Source organism: Triturus cristatus, chromosome 4_1 (genome assembly GCF_964204655.1).
Source record: "Triturus cristatus chromosome 4_1, aTriCri1.1, whole genome shotgun sequence".
NCBI lineage: Eukaryota > Metazoa > Chordata > Amphibia > Caudata > Salamandridae > Triturus > Triturus cristatus.
In genome coordinates this window covers 1128418043-1128439122 of record NC_140585.1, presented here as the reverse complement: position 1 = coordinate 1128439122, position 21080 = coordinate 1128418043, and the positions used below count along the sequence as shown (strand labels likewise).

At 44.4% G+C, this 21080-nt stretch overlaps 1 protein-coding gene across 1 annotated transcript in view; it reads left to right on the top strand.

Annotated features, from left to right (window-relative positions):
• The window catches only part of AASS (aminoadipate-semialdehyde synthase), a 417355-nt gene that overhangs the window by 185360 nt on the left and 210915 nt on the right, over positions 1 to 21080 (top strand). The window contains exon 8 of the mRNA XM_085654183.1: positions 8827 to 8954. Coding sequence (XP_085510309.1) covers positions 8827 to 8954 — 128 coding nt within the window. The remainder of the gene's footprint in view (positions 1 to 8826; positions 8955 to 21080) is intronic.

Genomic DNA, 21080 nt, shown 5'->3' with positions numbered 1-21080 from the left:
TTATTAATATGGCCAAGAGACTCGGTGGGGAACTATTGAAGGAAATTGTGGAGTTAGAGGAATCTATTAAAAGAACCACCACAATTAACAATGCCAAGAAACAGCTGGCCCGTATACAGAGTGACCTCACTGAGGACAAGACCTATATGGTTAATCAAAAGGTCAAAGTCCTAAAAGGAAACCTTGAGTGCTTCTCACATGAGTGGGCATTTCCCAATGTAGAGGACAAATATTACCAACCAAGTACAGAGCAGTTTCAACAGCAATCACAAAGGAGGGACTGGGGGCTTTTTAGACAGGTCCAGGATACATGCCCTATCAATAATGAAGATACAAAAGTTATGCTGTTCCTAATACCGAGACAATATCGAGACAAGAGAAAACTGGTTTTATGTGATCATGAACAGCATACCTTTTGTATCTTCAGTTTCAACAGCAGTCATACCAGAGGGGTGGTCGCCGACAAGGGAGGAGGGCTCCTTATAACTGGATATTTGACAACACAAGCAGTGAAGAGGAAGAAGTGGGTAAGCAACCATCCACTTCAAATCAATCTAGGGTAAAAGTCACTCCCCAAAATAGAGCGAACGAAGACCTGGGTGCATTATTGAGGTGTTTTTAGGCCAAAACCAAAGAGACAATGGGGAGAAGGCCAGAGAGGGAGAGGCAGGGGACGTCAGAACCAGGTACAGAAATGTCAGGTTTACTCCCCAGGATAACACGCAGCAGGGGCAGGACACCGCTGTAAACAACATGGTGGTTAACCTCTGACTACCAATTATCCCCAGCTGAACTGCATGTCCTAAATAAAGACTTGGGCTACGTATCGATCCCCAAAACATGACGCATTTAAATTCAAGACTGGGTTCTTTGAAATGAGGCGTAGAATACGGCTACACAAGTTCTTTGAAGATAAAACACTAGAGCCCCCCCTTCAATATTTTCAACTGATTTAAACTGAACTTCGGTGTTTTGTCCCCCGTCTTCACCTCTGGGCCCCGAAATAAGTGTTTGAACAACGGGTGCTAAAAGACCTTGCCAGCCTGGAACAGTTGTGTGGTCAACAAACAAAACTGATTGGGTAGCTATCAAAACTCTACTGGAGAATGAAAAAATATTAATAAAACCGGCTGACAAAGGTGGTGCAATTGTGGTACTGAATATCAAAGACTATGAAGCAGAGTTGCTGGAATTACTTGGGACACGTTCGAACTATAGACCACTTATGAAAGACCCTACCATGGTGATCCAGGATATGATTAGGGCGATGGTGGCAGATGCTTGGGAAAAGAAATGCATAACTCCTAAAGAAGTGGAGTTCCTTAATAATCCTAAGCCAAGAATTCCAGCATTTTACATCCTGCCCAAAATTCATAAGTCTCCATGTCCACCTCCTGGACGCCCAATTGTTTTGGGTATCCAATCGTTATTGGAACCCTTATCACAGTTTGCTGATTTCTTTTTAAGGGAAACTGTCATCAACCAACCATCTTTTGTCCAGGATACCACTGATATCCTTAACATCCTGGATCCTTTGGAATCTGATCCGGTAAACTAATTCTTGGTCACTATCGACATTGAATCCGTGTATACCAGCATTTCACAAGATGCCACGCTGGTGGCAGCAGCGCGTGCACTTGGGGCTCATGAGTGGTTCTATGACACACCTCCTTCCTTTGTCCTTAAGTGTGTGGAGTTGGCACTCACACAAAACTTTTTTGACTACCAGAAACAACTATACCTCCAGGTCTCTGGGACCTCGATGGGGGCAACCTTTGAGCCCAGTCTGGCGTGTATTAACGTTGGTCAATTTGAGGAGAACTTTATACATCATATCTCCAACCCATTCCAACGCTACATATCTGTTTGGAAGAGATTTATTGATGACGTATTATGCATCTGGACGGGTCTAGAGGACAGGTTACATGACTTCCTTGGGTGGTTGAACGAGGCTGATAGTACATGTAAAGTGTACAAAACTATCAATCGACACGCAGCTTTTGTTTAGATTTGGACATTGTTGCCAAAGATGAGAAACTGCATACCACTGTTCATCAAAATCCGACCAATAGGAACTCGCTCCTGCACTACCAATCTTTCGACCCCAGGGCATTGCAGGACAATCTCCCCGTGGGTCAGTTTTTTAGATACCGTAGGAATTGCACGGATAGGAGTATGTACATTGAGCAATCGAAAAATGTGTGGCAAATAGAGCTTATCCGGCGAAAGTGATCAAAAGGGCATGCAAGAGAGGGCTGAATACTCCACGCGGGGCACTCTTGGAAAGAAACAAAAGAACCAATGATGCCTGCCTCCCAGTGGTAACTACTTTAGACCCCCTGTCTACAAAAATCAGACAAATCATTAGGAAACATTGATATGTGTTGGAGACTGGCCCCCAAAAAATGCCTCAACCTAGATTTGCATTTAAAAGGACAACAAACTTGAGAGACCGGTTGGTTCACACTCGCCAACCCCAACAGAGAAAGGACACAGGTATACCATCTTGACACTTTCCATGTGGGACCTGTACGGTCTGTGACCTGACGCAAGCTTCGAAAAATATTTACTTGCTGAATCTGAAAATCTTGTATCAAAATAAATTCAGCAATTGTAACACCACTAATGTGATCTACAGACTGACATGTGCCTGTGGATTACATGATATCGGTCTCATCTCACGGAAAGTAAAAGTGAGAGTCCAATAAGATATAATCGCCCTTAAGGCTGGGAAGTTGACAACACGGCTGCCTTGGCATTTCCAGGAAGCGAATCACAACTGCAGGGACTTAAAGTGGACAGTGTTGGAGAGAGTAATGGGTGATGCATATGCTATTGAAGATGTGCTGGTCTGGAAAGAGGCCCGCTGGATTTTTTCAGAGAAAGTAGATCAAATGGGCCTAAATGACACCATTGAACGGAATAGGGTGGGCAAGTAAAGTCATGCCCCCTTATTGTTCCGCCATAGGATGTGACACATAGCAGGCTATATGGGCAATGGTGCCATGATTGGAATGACCAGTTGTGTATGTACATGCACACATCTTCTACACAATTACCCTGAAAGCAAGGGTAACCTGATCCTGGCACTGGCATGGAGTATGCAGACGAGAATTGGGCCCTTTAATGGTCGAATACAGAACAGGGTGTTTTTAAATCTTTTTGTTCCTAAATCAGGCATATATGGACAAGCGTAGCAACACGTTTTCCTTCTATCAAATTTATGGAGTTGAGACATGATAGTTCTGGGTTGATTATGTCCCCCGCTGTGCAATTTTGGGAGCATCATGAAATGTAGATGAAGTACTATAATACCCACAATGTAGCAAAATTGGCTGCTGTTATACGTGATTTAGGGAACATCTTGAAATTTAGAGGAAGTACTAGAACACCTACAGAGTAGAAAGTTTGGTCGACGTACTGTGTAGTAAACACCAATTGCCATGCAGACGGCTGTTGACAATTGAAAGATGGCACCAGCGGATTTACTGCGTTCAAAGGGGAGTGTTGTGGTAGCTAAAAAATGCCCCTGCTTCCATTTTAGGCACTGTATTGGTTAATAACTCTTTCCGACTCAGGTGAGAGGGAGGGACTAATGTCCTTCTTCCGGGACACGGCCCGGTACTTCACTCAGCGCACTAGTCTCCTCAGCGTCCAGGGCGTTGTCAAGCTCAGACCTCCGGTATAGCGGTGAGTGGGGAGGTGTGAGTCAAAGGGGAGCAGTGTGACTCTTGCTCCGCTTATAGATACATACACAAAGTGCAGGGTCCCAACAGGTGAGTGGGCTGCCGCGTCTCTATTAAGAACGCTCTTTGATGCGCTGTGTACAGGTCTTGTGGCGGTGTCTTGGCTAATGCTTCCACTCTCTTTTTGTAAAGAGTTCTAAAGATTTGATGAATGCATTAGGATACTATTTGACAAATATGAGAAGGATGCCTAACTGTTGTTGGTATCATTTTATCAATATTTTATGATGGCTAAACAATGCGTGTATGTATTCATAGGTACACTGCTGGTGGCTGTGTTTTACCTCATGAGGAAAAGTTGTTAAAACCCCCCCCCCGAGTGAGTTTCTGATAGGAGTCCACCTGGCGATCACTTGGTAATTGTGGCACAAAATATACACACTCCAAAAAGAGTGTGGTAATGTCGACACAGAATAACAACTTCTGTGAGTGTTTTATGTCTCTGGCACTATATTTCTTTTATCTGGTTTGCCTACCACCACAGATCTTTTTAGAAGCATCAGTGCGGTGAAGAGGCGTCCCTAGCCCTGATGAAATTGACATAAAATGTTCGTCTGTTCTAGTTAGGATGGTCTAAACATGCCGTTCTTTTTAATCTGAGTGTGCACACTGTGGAAATTAAAGTATGTACGAAAAAAGTGTGCCACAACTCATTTTAGCTTAGAATTATTTTTTTCTTACGCACTTTACAGGGGTCCAGATGGCTGATGGATGATATAATCATCTACACTTTATTTTTCTTCACCCTTTCTCACACAATTTCAAAACTCTCTCTTTCCCCTTTTATTTTCTTGTCACGAAAGCTACCGATGATAACGTGAGCAAACTGGTGAGTACCAACCAGTAGCTCTATGGATGGTGCTTACGTGAGGTACTTTCTGACTTACCTCACCGTTTTTCTTAAATTGATGTGACCTTGTGTGTGGTTGGTTGACAAACGTAAAACCTTTAGAAAAGAACACATGGAGGTGGACACGACTGAAAAACAAGCGTAGCCGAACCTCGGAGTATACAAATATTCTTTTTTGGTTGATTCAACATAAAAAAGTTTCATTGTTCTACGTAACCAGGTCATTGGTGTATGGACTTGTGAGTGGAGGGCGACCTGGCTATTTTCCCTCTGTTGCTCCAATTTTGTTGATGTTTATTGAACGTAGCCCAATTCATTAAAAAGGCTGCCAGAGCATCAAATTTCATCTGTTTCAATAGGAACTTGGGCTTTTCTATCCTGCGCCTTGTTATGCATAATGTTTGCCTTTCTTGGTGCGTGCGTATACAGTGGGTGAAGAAAGTCGCTACTTGAGGAGGCCATGAAGACAGGTGCTGATCATGTGCAGGTATGTAATTCTCTGAATAAGACAATGGAGGCACGTGGGCAAAACTGCAGGTCGAGTGCACAAAAAATGTTAGAGGGGACAACGCTGATTAAAATAAATGTAAGCAAAGTACCTTATCTGTGTTCATGGAACGCTTTGGCCCTTACACACTTACTTACTGTTGCTTGATCTCGTTCCTCAAAAACCAAATTACCAGATGATTCAGACTAATCTTCCTGTAGTCTGATGGAGAAGCCATGGCCAAGAAAATCTGTACCTTAGGCTGAGACGGCGTCTAGGTCCAAATCGTCGCCAAATGTTGTGAATTAAGGTTGGATATGTAGAGATACCATCCAAAGATAATTTACTTAAATATAAGAGATCCAACGTCCCTGCCACCTCATGAGCAGGCGATAACTGATTTCTCTACATTCAAACTTCAACCCAGGTTCCACATTCCAACCTCTTCAAATCCATTCTACCCACTAAACACATTACGTAATAGTCATGTAAACATAATACATTAGGTTACTACACCCTTGTCTCAAATGATTTACATCCTATGTCTAATCATAGCCAAAATGCAGGACTTGTAAACCTGTCATCCCACACCAGTCCTTGATTCTCCTACTAATCAATGCATGTATCAAACCCCTCATAGAGATCCTCTGTGTGCATCACCTCCACTTGCACTCCTTTGCAGATGACACCAAAATGTACCTTAGTGTGTCAGGAGAGTCAGACCAATCCACTGCTATAGTAAATGATCTTCAAATGATGAAAACTGGACTGGCCACAACATTCTTAAATATAGTGGCACAGCAAACAAATGTCTTGTCCTTAGTCCTAAGCACACACTAACTTCTCAAGCAGACATACTCTGTGCCCCTCCACTACCATTTTTTGTATAGAATTGTCCCCATTAAAGCAACAATAATAAACCTGGGAGATATTTGGGATACTGACCTCTGCCTCAGTTCAGATGTTAGAGCATTAGCGAAATTCCAAAGGAAATTGCTTAAACACACTCCTGTATCTAGTGCCAGAAGATCACTCTATGGTAGTAGGTGCTCTGGCGACTCCAGCCTTTTCAAAAGTCACAATAAATGCCAAGATGATGGCTAATGTCTTATTTTGTATTAACAGCCAGTGGCAGCACTTCTACAAAGCCTCCACAGGCTCCCAGTATAACAAAAGAATCAAATTCAAGATAACCTGCCTCGCCTACAAGTGCATTGAAATTTCTACCCTGACATACCTCCAAGTCAATAGAAAAAAAACACAACAACCATGCCATACTCTTTGTGATCCGCAAATAACACTGCCCCTATTACGCACAAGAACAGCAATAGAATCCTACATTCTGCACCATGGTTTACCACTGAACTGGAGGTGAAAAGGAAAGGTTGCAAAAAATTGGAGCAACTTTGAATGAAACACTATGAGAAGTCGGACAAATGCCAAAATAAAGCAGCACTGAGCAATTATAACAATTGCATGCCGAATCTTCTATGCCAACACAATTGGTAAAGCACATGACAATGCAAAGGACATTTTTTAAATTGTTTCTAACTTTACAGACCCCAAATAATTTGCGCCACCATTGGAAACCAGAGCCCCCCCTATTCCTATGGCCGAGGGTAAACTATTAGCATTTCTCCTTTTCCAATTGCAAATCAGGTTCTTCCCTGGACCTCTTCCCTCCTCATATCATGAGGAAGCTAGGAACTACTCTGAGCCCCATCTATCAAGAGCTTTTTACCGCCTCCTTGGACACAGGATGAGTGCCCCTTGCATGTAAAAGAGCAAACGTTATCTCACTACTGAAAAAGCCTAATGCAGACCTAGAAACACTTTCCCACTGTAGACCAATATCCCTGCTCCCAGGAGCCTCGAAGATATTAGAAACGACACTCAATGTCCAGCTAATGTCATTCCTAGAAACGTCCAACCTTCTCCACCCCTCAGTCTGGCTTCAGACCCCAGCATAGCACTGAATCTGCACTGCTGGAGATCACTGACTCCATTAAATTCACACATGATGCCGGACACAATGCCGCCCTGATCCTACTGGATCTCTCGGCGGCATTTGATACAGTCTCACATGAAATCCTGCTAAACTGCCTCACCTTTATCGGGGTAGAGGGCAAGGCCTTAGCCTGGCTAGATTCCTTCATAAAATATAGGGAACAGCTAGTCTGGCTCAAACCATTCAGCTCAGAAACGAAACCAATCAACTATGGCGTTCCCCAGGGTTGAGCCCTGTGCCCCACTCTTTATAATATATTTATGATTCCGTTGGCACACCTCATAGAATCCTTCAGCATCCAAGTAGATTCCTACCCGGATGACACCCAAGTGCTGCTAACGTATAACAAAAATGACCATAAGGCTAAGGAAGGTTTTGCAGCCTGCATGACGGCAGTATTAGGCTGGCTCAAATGCAGCTCTCTAGAATGCAACCCTGATAAGACGGAGGTCTTGCTTTTTGGACCTGACCCCAACCAGGGTTGGCTAGGGGCCTGGCCATCTCACTGCCTGGCTCTCAACCCAAATGACAAAGCAAGAAATTTGGGGTCAGTGGATAATCACTTAAATCTCAGAAGTGGTCAAAAATTCATGCCGGATCCTTCGAATGTAGGGGAAATTCATAACATTTCTTCCCTGGGATGCCCCAAAAAAATGTGGTCCGGCTCTAATTCTATCTAGATAGGACTATGCTAATTATATGTATATAGGACTACCATACTACCTGACACGCAGATTTAAAAAAATATGGTCATTTGCCTACCATATAAGCTTCCAAAGCACTCCTCGATTACTCACTACCGTGAACAGCTACTCTGGCCGCCTGTAAAAAAGAGGAGCATCTTTAAAGCACTAACCGTGGCGTAATTGGCTGACCAACTACTACCTGCATAGAGCACTACGCTCTCAGTCCGCCCACCTCCTATCCATCCCACGCATAAAATAAGAAAAGGTGGGCAGCTCAGCCTAGTCACTACTGGCGGTCAAACTTTGGAACAACCTTCCGTTTCCCCTCAGATGCCTTCCTGACATAAAAGCATTCCGTAAGCAACTGAAAACCCACCTTTTGAAAAAATAATAAGTCATGCGCCCAGATATGTGCCACCTGCCTAGCACCGTGACACTCTCTGAGTAGCTGCGCGCTTTATAAATCCCTCCATTCATTCATCAATCCACAAGTGAAAACTTCCTAGCTGTCCCCAGATCAAAATGCAGAGGTGATTTGCGATTTGCAGGACTGGGACCATATATTTTGAATAACCTTTCCTCAGACATCCGCAAGACCCCATTCAGATGCAAATCCAAAACACACCATGTCCTTCCAAGCATTAATGCGACTCTCATGAAAACTGATGAGGCTCTAATTAATTAGGTCTTCAGTGTGTATTATGTTATTGGTTACCTTCCTTCTGGGCACATGTATTTAACAATTCTCCCTCTGTAGTAAATGGATCTGCTACTTCTTTTCATTCCGTGTCCCCCCTCCGCCCCCAGTGCATGTTCCATTCATTGTAGCCACAAATTTGTGGTTCAAACAGGTGTCCTACCCAAAATCAGTTAAGTTGTGCAGTATGTGCTGTACAAATAAATATAGAAATTAAACAGCTCAAGACTAGGATAACTATGTGGACTTTGAAATTGTAATCGTTGGCCTAACTTTCATCTTTGGTTTTCACATGCCATATAAGAACAGCAGCTTCTTTAGAATATATTCTTAATTTTGCTTCATATTGCAGATCTAAGGAAAGTATATGGAACAGTGCTAAGCCGCCATCACCACCTTGTCAGGAAAACTGATGGTGTCTATGATCCTGTAGAGTATGACAAACATCCTGAACTCTACACTTCTCGTTTTAATACAGACGTAAGTATTGCATCTGTTGTTAGTTTTGTGGGTTTAATGGAAAGCAGTCCAATTGATCGTATTCATGTATAGCAATCAAAATGAAAATAGTTCTGAAGTGATTAAAACAGTAAATTACAAACTTTAATTAGTCTTTTTAAGTGTGATATTAAAAATTAAGAGCCTTGAATGTAATTCTATTTTACAATGATGTTATTTGCTAATAACCAGCACTGGTCTTTTCAGTAGTCTTGAATCAGCCATCTTAAGAGATGATGAATAAGAGCATAGCTTATGTGCTGGTGAAATTTGTGGCCAGTATGTAAGAAAAACGATTATCTGAAAAAGTGTAGTTTTTTTATTTTTAATGTCTTATCTTACAGCTAGATATATTTGCCAGCATTTATATATACAGGAAGAAAGCAGGGGTAAAGTGGGGTGCATTTGTGTGGCTTCTGTTTACTCCTATTAGATCAGATTCAAAAATAAATGTGATCATTGCTAAATGTCTTGGCCTGAAAGCCATCACAGAGGTTTCCTCCTACCATGTTAGTTATTGTGTGAGTATCCGTAGTCTGTAATTGTGAGCACTGCACCAGATAGGCCAAATCACTGAAACTTTAGTGAGAAACCTACATAATAGGTCAAAATAAGTTGGGAATTAAATGAGTTGAAGTGTCAGATATTAGGATTCAAAGCCTGTTGTAGAAGCAAAACTTCATAAAATGATAGTTATACACGTCAAAATACAAAAGCAATGTCACTGCACAACTTTTTCATCCTCTAAAATATTTCAAATAAGCTCTCCCCGACTCCATGTTTAGCAGAGTGCTTGCCTTTTTTGACATTGCTTTTGTTTTCTTTTCCTCCCAGATGCACAAGGAAATTTCACCTCAGTAAAATCTTTACCTCTTTTAGGCTGCATGCTCAGCTTTTAATCAGTAATGTTGATTATTTATGCCTGCAGGTTAAAATGGTGTCTTCATAACCCTTAGTAAACAGTTAGTTTAACCCTAATTGATAGAAGCTGTCTCACATGAGGAACATTTTAATATATTATAACTACATGTAGCTATGGTTTGGATCACAACATCCCCTTGATAATCACTTCAGCAAAATACGAATTGCCCAACTCTAACTCAGAGTTTTGTTGCCTAGATTGTCAAATTTTCAACCTGGTTGATGTTATGGAAAATGAACAGAGGATTTCCTCTTTATAAAGAGCTCAAATACTTTTTTGACTCTAAGACAATAGGGCATGGCTGGTGTGTTTTGCAAATGGGAATAAATGTTTAAGATTATCTCCTTATTAGCTCTTAATTGGTTTGTAAAATTCTCGGAGGATAGCATCTTGACCAGTATCTTCACTTTAGACATCTGAGAAATGGGCTGCTTTATTTTGAACATAGCAATGTGCTTATCCAGATTTTGCTTACTTTCCACAGTTAATACGGTCTATAAATCTTCTGCTTAGATAAAGGTTTGTAAATCAGTTTTATACACTGCATATATGTTGTCTTAGTAATTTCATTATATCTCCTGAATCTGAAACCAGTTAATTTCTCATCATTTTCAAATCACTTTACCTTATTGGTCACATCTTATACCCTTGTTTGTGTTAAAGCACTACTAAGATTTACTTTTGCACATGGAGATCATACTTTATATACATAAACACATTGCTTACATTGTATATCAATTATGCTCTGTCTCTTTATCCTCAGTCTAATGTGTTTTCATTTTCCTGGGTGATTTGACTTCAATTCCCCCTCATGCTCTGCTACATTTCTTGGTCACCCTTGTCAGTTCCTTTCTGAATTGTATATATGTGTCACTAATTGTTTCTGAATATTGTGTGATTTTCTCACAAATATATACATTTAGTGCGATCGATACATTTGGGATGCCAGTAAAGTTAATGTAAACTCCAATTAGTTTCTTATATTCCACAAATAGAGAAATGTGGCACGTCTTAAGATTAAAGCCTTCATCACATTTAATCAAAATATTTTAACATATTTCCTGAAACAAGCAACATATCTGTGTTTAGATATGTGTTATGATTCAGTGAATAAAACGAGTAGCTATGGTTTGTAACGTTATGTACTTACCATTTGCCAACGAGACCAAAGTCCTTAGTTATGTGTAGTACTGATATTGTTCTGGTCTGAGCTGCTGTATGTGGCCTAGATGTGAAACATCTGTAACAGTTGTGTACTGTTCCCAATTTCAACCAATGAATGATAATTATTTGGTTCCCAAATTGTTCCAAAATTACTTTCTGGGAACACCAAAGCATATGTATTATGATTATTTCCCATCTTCCATGCTCTATGTAGATATGGTTGCTACTTAAACCCCCAGAATATACAACCTGCTCCGATATTAACATGTTAGAAGGGGAATTGACAATCACTTTGTTGCCAGCAATTTATTTTTAAAGTGCGTATGAGTCTGGCCAAAAAAGCAACCTTCAGTTTCTTGTATATTATAAAATACAAAATCAAGTAATTGCATTTACACTTGGAAGCCTTACTTCCCCTAGGTGAGGGACACTTCCTCTGAAACCAGCAAAAAAAGCAAAGTGTGTTGGCTAATTGTACGCATCTTTGGCAAGGTTCTGTATTTGACTGCATGGTCACAGGTTTCAATTTCGATTGTTCCTCTTAGATTTTAATTCTTTTGAAGTTGATAAAATAAGCCCAGTTGAATTAAGTAAATGGCGTTTTCAGTTGTTGGAGGAATAAAAGTGCTGAAGTGTAGTTTCTTAAGCTGAGCTTACACAATAATGGTACAATAAGATTTTTCCTCTCAGTTTCATAAAAAGCACAAAAAAATGTGACAACATTTGTTTCGATAAAGCATCACATGGGGAGATGATTTAATGAATCCATATTTGCCGGATAGCCCAACATTAAAGGAATATGATTTAATGGGAATCTAGTTAATAGATATCGGTGGTGGGTGTTCACCACAAAAGAAAGATAGGAAGATATTCCAGACAACACGAAGGGTAAGGCCTGATAAAAGATTTTCGTGCATTTTGCTTTAGTCCTTTTCCATCTTGCATGATTACATTTAGCTATAAAAAGATCTTTCAGTCTTGTTTTGGGATATGATTCACAGATGGAAGGAGTTTCATAGAGTTCTTCCAGGCCCATAGACGTGAGAGTCTGTCTAACATAGGTTAGCCAGGGGATAGTAGCTTTGCCGTGAAGCTTCATAATATCACTTATGATGTGTTGATTAAGTCCGACCTCTTTCCGCTTCCATATCGTTATCCATAGCATTAGCGGAGCCATTTGGATGATATCACTGATGTATGTTAAGCCTAGTTCTTTATGAGCAATACAGTTGGAGCGCATATCCAGAATAGGGCAAGGTTTGCGCTATGTAAAGATTCGCCGTTTCACCAATTCACCGTTTCCCGCGCCAACCCACTGCACGGAGCAGACCCGCTGAGCTGAGCCGCCGGAGCCGCCGAACAGAGCTGCAGAAATCATCGCAGGGCTTGATCCGGCGAAAGAGGCGAGAGAAGTGAGAGGTGGGAGGCAAGTTGAGCCAGGTTGAGCGGGTTCGTGTGGCAGCCGTCCAGTCTCTGCCCCCTGCTCCCCTGCTCCCCGTACGCTCCCTGCTCCCTGCTCCCTGCTCCTTGCTCCTTGCTCCTTGCTCAGCTGGGACGGACCCGGCAGTCCCCGGAGCATCGAAGCAGGCAAAACAGCGGCACACAGCCTCGGGCGACGGCGTTTGTGGTCAATGTGCCAAGGATAATGACAATAATTTGCCGCAGTTTTTTATAAAAAAAAAAAAGGAAACAATCTCTTACGGTCACAGCGGCGGCGGGAGACACGGAACCCGGAGCCTCCGGTGCTCTCAGCTTTAAGTAGCGGCAGCAGTGAGCACGGCGAGAGATCCATTGGGAGTTCTAGCGCAAGTATCCATCTCAGCCCCTGCCTCCCACCCCACGCCACATCCCGAACTGTGGTGAGCGACTGGGGGGTTTGGGGAGAGGCCGCAGTGCATAGCCTCAGCACAGCCAGCCCAGCCCAGCAATACAAGCAAAGCAAGCTAAATCTTGTGCTAAATCTTGTAGAGGGATCAATCTTGTGGAGGGATCAATCGAATTAACCAACTAAAAGGGGAGTAAGGGGTCATTGGTCATTGGGGTCATTGGACAATCAATTATTTTAACCATTCAGCTCTAACCTTGCACGGACCACCTTGTGAAGCCGCTTTCTCTGCATTCAGCACCAGACCACCCCGGGAGGGACCGGACACACACAAGGACAAGGACAAACCGGTGAGCGGTGTGTTGTGTGTTGGTGTGGGGTGCGAGGGAGGAGGGGAGCTAAACGATTGGAACGCTGCCACTGAGACAACAACGTCACGGTCAGTGTGCACCCCAACCTCTACCCAGCTTCCGCCTTCTACCTTCCACAGTTTGTCGGTCTTTGCAACTCAGGCTCAATAATTTAAAATGAGATCTGGTAAGATCCGAGGGAGCCAAACGCATAAGGGAGGTTTAAACAAGCGAAAACAAAGGACTAAATCATCTAAGGGGGAGTTTGAGGCACAGACAGACATATCCAAACCTACAGAGGAGACCCCCCCCCACCAGAAATAATTGACCTAACAGTTTCAAGCGAGTCAGTGGAGCCAATTCAGGCCCATATAGCTACAATTACAACCAAACAAATAAGAACTATGACGAGCAAAGAAGGGGGAAATAAAACAAACATAACCTTGGTTCAGCCTAAAATCTATACAAAATGTTGCTTTTTAAAGAATCCAGGTGACATTATATTCTCTAAGATCAATAAAGTTTCAGGCCTTCAATCACCTCTCGAACCGTTCCAACCAACTTTTAATCACCATCCCAGCGACAGTCAGGGCCGACTGGACGACAGCAACAGCAACAGCATTGGCAACAGCAGAGAAGACAAAAGTATAACATCTATAATATCACCCCAAAAAACTTCAACACCTCAGCGCAATAATCTCAAAACGGGGCAAAAGCTCGTGATGGCAGACATCCCGACAAGACGGGAACTGACCATAGATGCCAACTTAATACAAATACATCGGCCAAAGGAAGCCACGGATTTGCTACCATCAAAATGGGAGAAGAACATCTCTAACATCAACATGAACATCGAAAATGTCAGCATGTGCAATGAATCCGGCCAGGAGGGTCACGAGGGCATAAGCAATAATGAAGAGGGCAGGAGGAAAGAGGAACCTGATACCGCTCCAGCAAGGTCATCGGAGATGGAACCCTCATTAGTAGTCCTTGATACAAAAAACAACGAAGCAACACCAGTACCTAAGGCGTCAGAAGGGACGGGAAAAAAAGATGGAAGCCAGAAGATCTGCACCCCAGAAGTGATCGAAATCTCTTCTCATTTAAAGAAAGAGGAGTGGGAGGATCTCATGGCGGCATACCCCAAAGACCTAAGCACAAGTAGGCTGACCAGCGAGATACCAAGATGTGGAACGATCCTTCAGCAGACAAACACAGCAGGAACGGAGGGGCCAGAAACAGCGCAACCCTTCAAAGTGTCACCTGTGCTCCAAGAAGCGGGGCCCAAAGAGTGTGATGGGAACCAGGATGCATACTCAGCTCAGGCCAGACAAGAAAGCGCATGGCCCAGTCTCCTCAACACAGTACAACTCCTGGCGGACGCAGCACAATATCAATCGGAGAAAATGGACGCCCAACTAACGCTGTTAGATACGCTGGCAGTATTCGTAGTTGCAATAGATGGGAAGCTGGGCACACTAAACTTGCTTCTTCAGAGCAAACAGAACCAACATGTGGATACCAAAAGGAGAAACAACACTGACTGTGTATGTGGCCCAATTATTGACAAACTGGCCACCCTGCCAACAGTAATGTCAGACTTATGCGGACATCTTAAACAATCTGCAGAACTTAGCCAGAAGATTAGCAGTGGTGCACCGGGTTGCCACAAACCAAATGGACCCGTCAAAGAGTCTACTGCACGAATAGGTGTGGCTGAGGATGACGCCACCCTCGGCAAAGATACCGCTGCCAAACGGCGTGATGAAACAACAATGATCGGTGGGCATGACCATCAAAAAACGGAAGCAAAAATCCAGGACACAGGGGAAAATAGGACGGAGAAAATAACATCTCTATCAGCAGGTGTCGAAGAAGACGCGGATACAAACCAGAAATTAAATGCCAAACAGAGGAGAGCGAAAAAACGCAAAGGGAGGAAACAGAAGCTCTGCTCCAAACGTGAAGGCTTTAGGCAACTTTTCGGGCAAATTAAAACCGCAGAACAAAGCACGAGCAATCTGGCGGAAGTAATATCACTGAATCATGAACAAGAAGAAAGAGTCGGCATTATCGATGACATCGCCCAACCAGCAAACAAAACCTTAGTGAAGACAGCAGCTGATCCACAAAGCAATCAAGCTGTGGTGCCCCTACACTCTGGGTCCATCACTACATTGGTCGACCCCGGGTCTCGGAACCGTCCAACACATAAAATCCGGCCTTGCACAAAACCTATGGAAAGCCCAAAAGCTCCTATAAGTCCAAAGGAAGATAAAACAGGAAGACCGGATCTAGGTCTAACCGAAAATCAAATATCAGCCATTACCAAAGAAACGGTGTCAAAATATCTACAGGTGGACCAAATAATGTCAACAATTGCCCCTGCATTCCTGACCTCAAACAAACCGCTTCCACGCCGCGAAATCTCTGATCCGTCAAATGATGCAAGAGATCTAATCTCAGTATGTGAACACAACCGAGAGGGCTATCAGGCACCAGCAAATACAGCTAGTAATACGAAGCGGACAGCAACACCAAACAAGGACAACGTATTTGGAGGTGCTATCGATCAAGGGGAAGCTTTGGATGCCATATGGTTCATCCCAGATTTTATCAACAAAGGAAGCCACGATATCCTTAACAGAGGCAACATCCTGCGATTATTGGCCCACATTCCTCCATTGTCATCTGTGGTAAGCTCGGACCTGAAGGCTATCGAATTCACAGCTGTGGATGGTATAGGAAAAGAAGCAATGAAGGCGACCTGGGTCTCGGCAGATATGGCACGAAAGATACTTCTGGAATCTGAGATCTTTAAAAACTGGGGCATCACGCTGAAGCCCTTCACAAAGCCACGATACCCGGATGTACTGTGTGCTGAGAGAAACCCGAATCCAAGGGTGCATATAGAAGGTAGCAAAATCTCGGTTCTCAGGGGTGCTGTCGGGCCAAGCCGTACTGGCAGCAACGGGTCGAGCGATCTCACTCTCTGAGTACGACAGGGAAGACAAGCTCCTAACGGGTGGCAGGAACAAAGACGGTTTGTGAGAACCATAACAAATAGCAATTGACAAGTGCAGTGGCCAATAACGGAGAACTTGCAGGATCAATTGCGCTTATGTTCCTGGAACATAAATGGCCAAGCTTCTAAAATGCTTGACCCAGACTTCATAGCTTACATTCGATCTTTTGATCTAATAGCGCTACAAGAAACCTGGCTTGCCGAGCCTCCGCATCTGCAAGGATACTTACGTTTCTTCTCCGGCGCAAAGAGCTTAGCTAAGTATGGTCACTTAAGAGGAGGTTTGGTAACATATGTAGCTAGAACCAGCTTTGCGATGGCCAAAGAAACCGGGCACTCGGCGACAGCTGCACTCGCAGTTAACCTGACTTTGACAACAGGTCAAGGCAAAACCACTAATAACTGCATCTTGGTTAATGCTTATATTCACCCCAAAGGAAAGAAAAAAGCAGCGGAGGAGTTATACGCATATATTGAAGAGTGTATTACGGGGGAAAAAACAGGGAATTTAGTCCTCACTGGGGATTTCAATCTCAACCTTATGGGAACAACACAAGAGGAAGGTACCATGGCACAAAATACATTCTGGGCACTACCACAACAAAGCAAGCCACTAACAGCCATTCAATCAAAATTGGGAAAGAAGGTACTTGAGGCACTAGAAAACTGGGCACTAAATGGCAGGTTTGCAGGGGACAACCCGCCAGCTTCAACTTTTTACTCATACCCAGAACAGACAATAGTCTTTTGGCAAACTTGTCTTCTATATTTTGTAGTGCTTCAATTTGTGCAGTGCCTCATATTGCAGCCCCCATATGTAGCTATGGACATGGTTTTCGCTTGGTACATTTTAATAAATTCCTGGATTGGTTTACTACCTAAGTTGTTTGCTAACTTAAAGAGAGCAGCTATGCTTTTCAACATGGTATTTGCTCTATTTGTTATCTCTTTCCATTTTAATTTGGAATTAAACAGGATGCCTAAATAAGCACATTTTTCAACACGTTCTATGCTTTTACCCTCTATATGGAACTTCATTGATCTTTTGTTATCTCCACTCAACGCCAAAATGAAGGTCTTCGTTTTATTCTCATGCAAGTTCAGGTCCGCCATAAAGGGCGAGTAAGTCACTATAGAATTTTGCAAGGCCATTGGAGTTCTGGCCATCAGGACCACATCATCGGCATATAACAGAATTGGAAGGGGTGTGGAAGCAGCATGTGGAACGCCTTTAGTTTTTATTAATCATGACCTTATTTAGTTTTAGTGTTTAATGAGAATAGAAATGGGGCAAGGAAGCAGCCCTGCCTTACACCTTTCTCAATTTTAAAAGGTTTGGTGCACTCCCCTTGCTTCCCAAAAAGTAACCTCCTCATCATACATTTGTATTATGAATCTAATTATCCCTACCTCAACTCCCATGGTCCCCATAATGGACCACAGTTTACTGTGGGCCACACAGTCAAAAGCCGCCAAAGTCCATGAAGGCCATGTAGAGTTGGCCTTTCTTTGCTAAGGCATATTTGGAACTAGTAAGGCTGAATTGAGACACTGGTCAAGTGTCACGCTGCACTTCCTAAAACTATATTGTACCCCCGCTAGGATATTTCTTTTCTCCGCCCAATCTTCTAGCCTGTTAAGCAAGAGTCTACCCATTCGTTTTGATGAGCTGTCTATAAGAGAGATAGGGCGGTAGTTATCTAGGTTTGAGCCAATGCCCTTCTTATAAACTAGGATAATCACAGATTGTTTCCAAGAGGGCATCAGGCCTGTTTTAATCATTGTATTAAAAACAATGGTCAACAGGGGGGCCCATCGAGCTTTATTCGCAAGGAAAAGGTCCACCGGAACACCATCAGGACCGGACGCTTTCAGTGTGGAAGACTGGGACAAGGCAAGCTCAATTTCTTTGATTTCAAACTTCAACATAGGAAATTCACTTTGGCCTATATCATGGGCCTCCTCACTAATGTTTCCGCTCTTTTGAAAGATGGTCTGAAAATAGGTTACCTCGACAATATGTGAGTCCAGTGATGGCCCACCCATCTCTTGTAGTAAATGGGAGTTAACCACTCTACAAAATGCTTTACTATCCTTGGAAATTGAAGCATGTTGTAAGTTTTCCCATGTTTTTTTCTTTAAGCTGGTTCTTTCTTCTTTCCGTAGCTACCTTATATTCTACTCTACAATTATTTATTAGAACATTGTTTCTTGGTTTATTTTTTAGTGCTCTTTAGGTCTCGCCTACACAGCGCGCAGGCTCTGCGTAGGAGGAGACCTTTAGGAATCGATTCAGTTTTTGGCTCAAAAACGTGCACGCGTTGCATTGCTTTCACTGGCAACGTGTGCACGTTTGGCGATTCCCTTGCAGGAGCGAGCTTTGAAACCATCTGTTTGTAATTAACAGGTGGTCCCTGCTCACTCCCGCAAGGGAAACGGGCGCAGGCCCCCTCCTCTCTCCCCTCCGCCTGCTGCCTCCTTGGTTTGTCCTCAAAAGTACAATCTTCGTTGCCTTTTAGAGCAGAAACATTTCCAGCGCCGCCAGGTAGTGGTTTTGTTGCGGCCAGGGGTTCCACGAAGCGGGCTCGGCAAAAACTGCAGTGAAAGGGACCGGGGAGCACCAGCGCCAAGATCACGAGGAGGGATGAGGAAGCGCTGAGAGGGAGCGAGGGGAGTCTGAGCTCTTCCCAGGGGTGTACCACACTCACTGGTACATTAAAGTGAGCGGCGGTGTAGGAGGAAGGTTTTTGAGAAAGCTGCTGAGCTGGTCGCCCCCTCCCGCCCCCACGTCAGAGCCATGGCGTCCCAGGAAGGCCTCTGCCATGACCCTATACAACGAAGGGATGAGCGGCCGCTAATCCCCCTCCCCTGCATTACTGATGGTGCTAAGGATAGCCAGGGGGGGGGGGGGGGCAGGCACCCCCATGTCATCCTGGTGTATTTTTAGCATTCCTGATTCAGTATTGGGCTACGAGAGACCACCGTCCCAGCCTCTGCTTTGTGTGAGGAGCGGTGACGCGAGGGGCCGCTTGACTGCGCTGACATATGCCAGTCTCACAGGTGGCACCGACCCCAAACTCCCGTCTTCCTTCCCCACCCCCAGGTCCGGATCCGTCAATCACTTGCGGAGAGTGGGGGACCAGATCTCCCACATGCAACTTTAAACCACGCCCTGTGGAAGCCGAGCGTGTCACCGGCAGGAGCCCGTCGCCAGGTGTCGCTCTCTGGTCTTCCGTAACAGCAGGGAGTCTCTATAGATTCCTAACACGGAGACAGGAGAGACGGACAGAAAGAGACACTGTGACTCGCGTGAAAGGGACTACAGTCAGGGGAGATGCATGGCTGCACAGGGTCAAAAGGGGCCTGAGTCTGCAGTGAAACAGGACATAAGAAACAGGATGTCCCTGTTCCCTCAAAATGCCAAAGGAGGAGGAAGGCTGGTCCGCCCTCCAACCTCCACGTTACTCCTAGAGCTGGCATCTGTACCTGTCCATCCAACACACCCAGAGCAAACATTTCTACCCAGCCCCATGGACAGGGTCTGTCTGTGCCCTCGCCACCTAGCTTGGGAGCTGGCATACCCCTCCCCCCCCACCACCACCAAAGTAGGCATCCCTCTCTGCCTGCCGCCTTGCCTCACGTGTACTCAGGAGACACCCCTGCAAGCCTCCCTCCAGAGCAGACACCCCTGCAGGCCTCCCTCCAGAGCAGACACCCCTGCAGGCCTCCCTCCAGAGCAGACACCCCTGCAGGCCTCCCTCCAGAGCAGACACCCCTGCAGGCCTCCCTCCAGAGCAGACACCCCTGCAGGCCTCCCTCCAGAGCAGACACCCGTGCAGGCCTCCCTCCAGAGCAGACACCCGTGCAGGCCTCCCTCCAGAGCAGACACCCGTGCAGGCCTCCCTCCAGAGCAGACACCCCTGCAGGCCTCCATCCAGAGCAGACACCCCTGCAAGTCTCCCTCCAGAGCAGACACCCCTGCAAGCTTCCTGCCACCACAGCCAGCTCTCTCATATCCCAGGGCAGGCTCAGCACACACTCCTCTGTGCAGATTCATCCACTTCAGTCCCAAAGCAGAGATCCATTCAAAACCACTCCTCATGACCTGCGAGCAGACGTATCCCCGTACAAAAATCCATTTGGACTATGCTGCACATCACTCCAGGGCAGGCATCCCACCTGCCCCGTCCAGGTCGCCCCCAGAGCAGGCATCACTAGGTTCCCCTCCACGTCACCCCACCTCCCTTCAGAGTAGGGGCACTCTGTATCCTTTATTCTACTTTAATTTGTCTCTGCCCCGCCATCTTGCCCCACAGCCACATTGCCTTTGAGCCTCTTCATCCACCTCCCTTCTCGAACTGCAACCCTTCCAGCCCAAATTGTTCACCTTGTACACATTATAATCAAGCCTAAAGCATGGGAAGCCTGAGAAGATTATGTTAATCCATTTGGTTTGGATATAAAATCTCAGGACTAAATTTAAATACAAGTGTTATATTTACATTTAAATATAATTTTAGTGAAACACATCTTTAATATATATTTATATGTCGACAACTATCATTTTTCCCCTGTCCCTTACCCTTCTTTTCCTTTTCCCCTCCATGCTCTCTGTCAGACTTCTTTCGCCCCCTCACAGCAAATGGCTCAGTCCCAGCATGTGGGACGATGAAAGATTCTATCTTTGACAGTTATGCCAGTGTTCATGCTGATCTTCCTGTGAGGAATACATATTAATTTTCTCCTAAAGCTTTTTTGTAGCGCATGTTACTAAAAATTAATTTGGTGAATATTGAAGGGGTTCACCGTTATCGCCATCGTT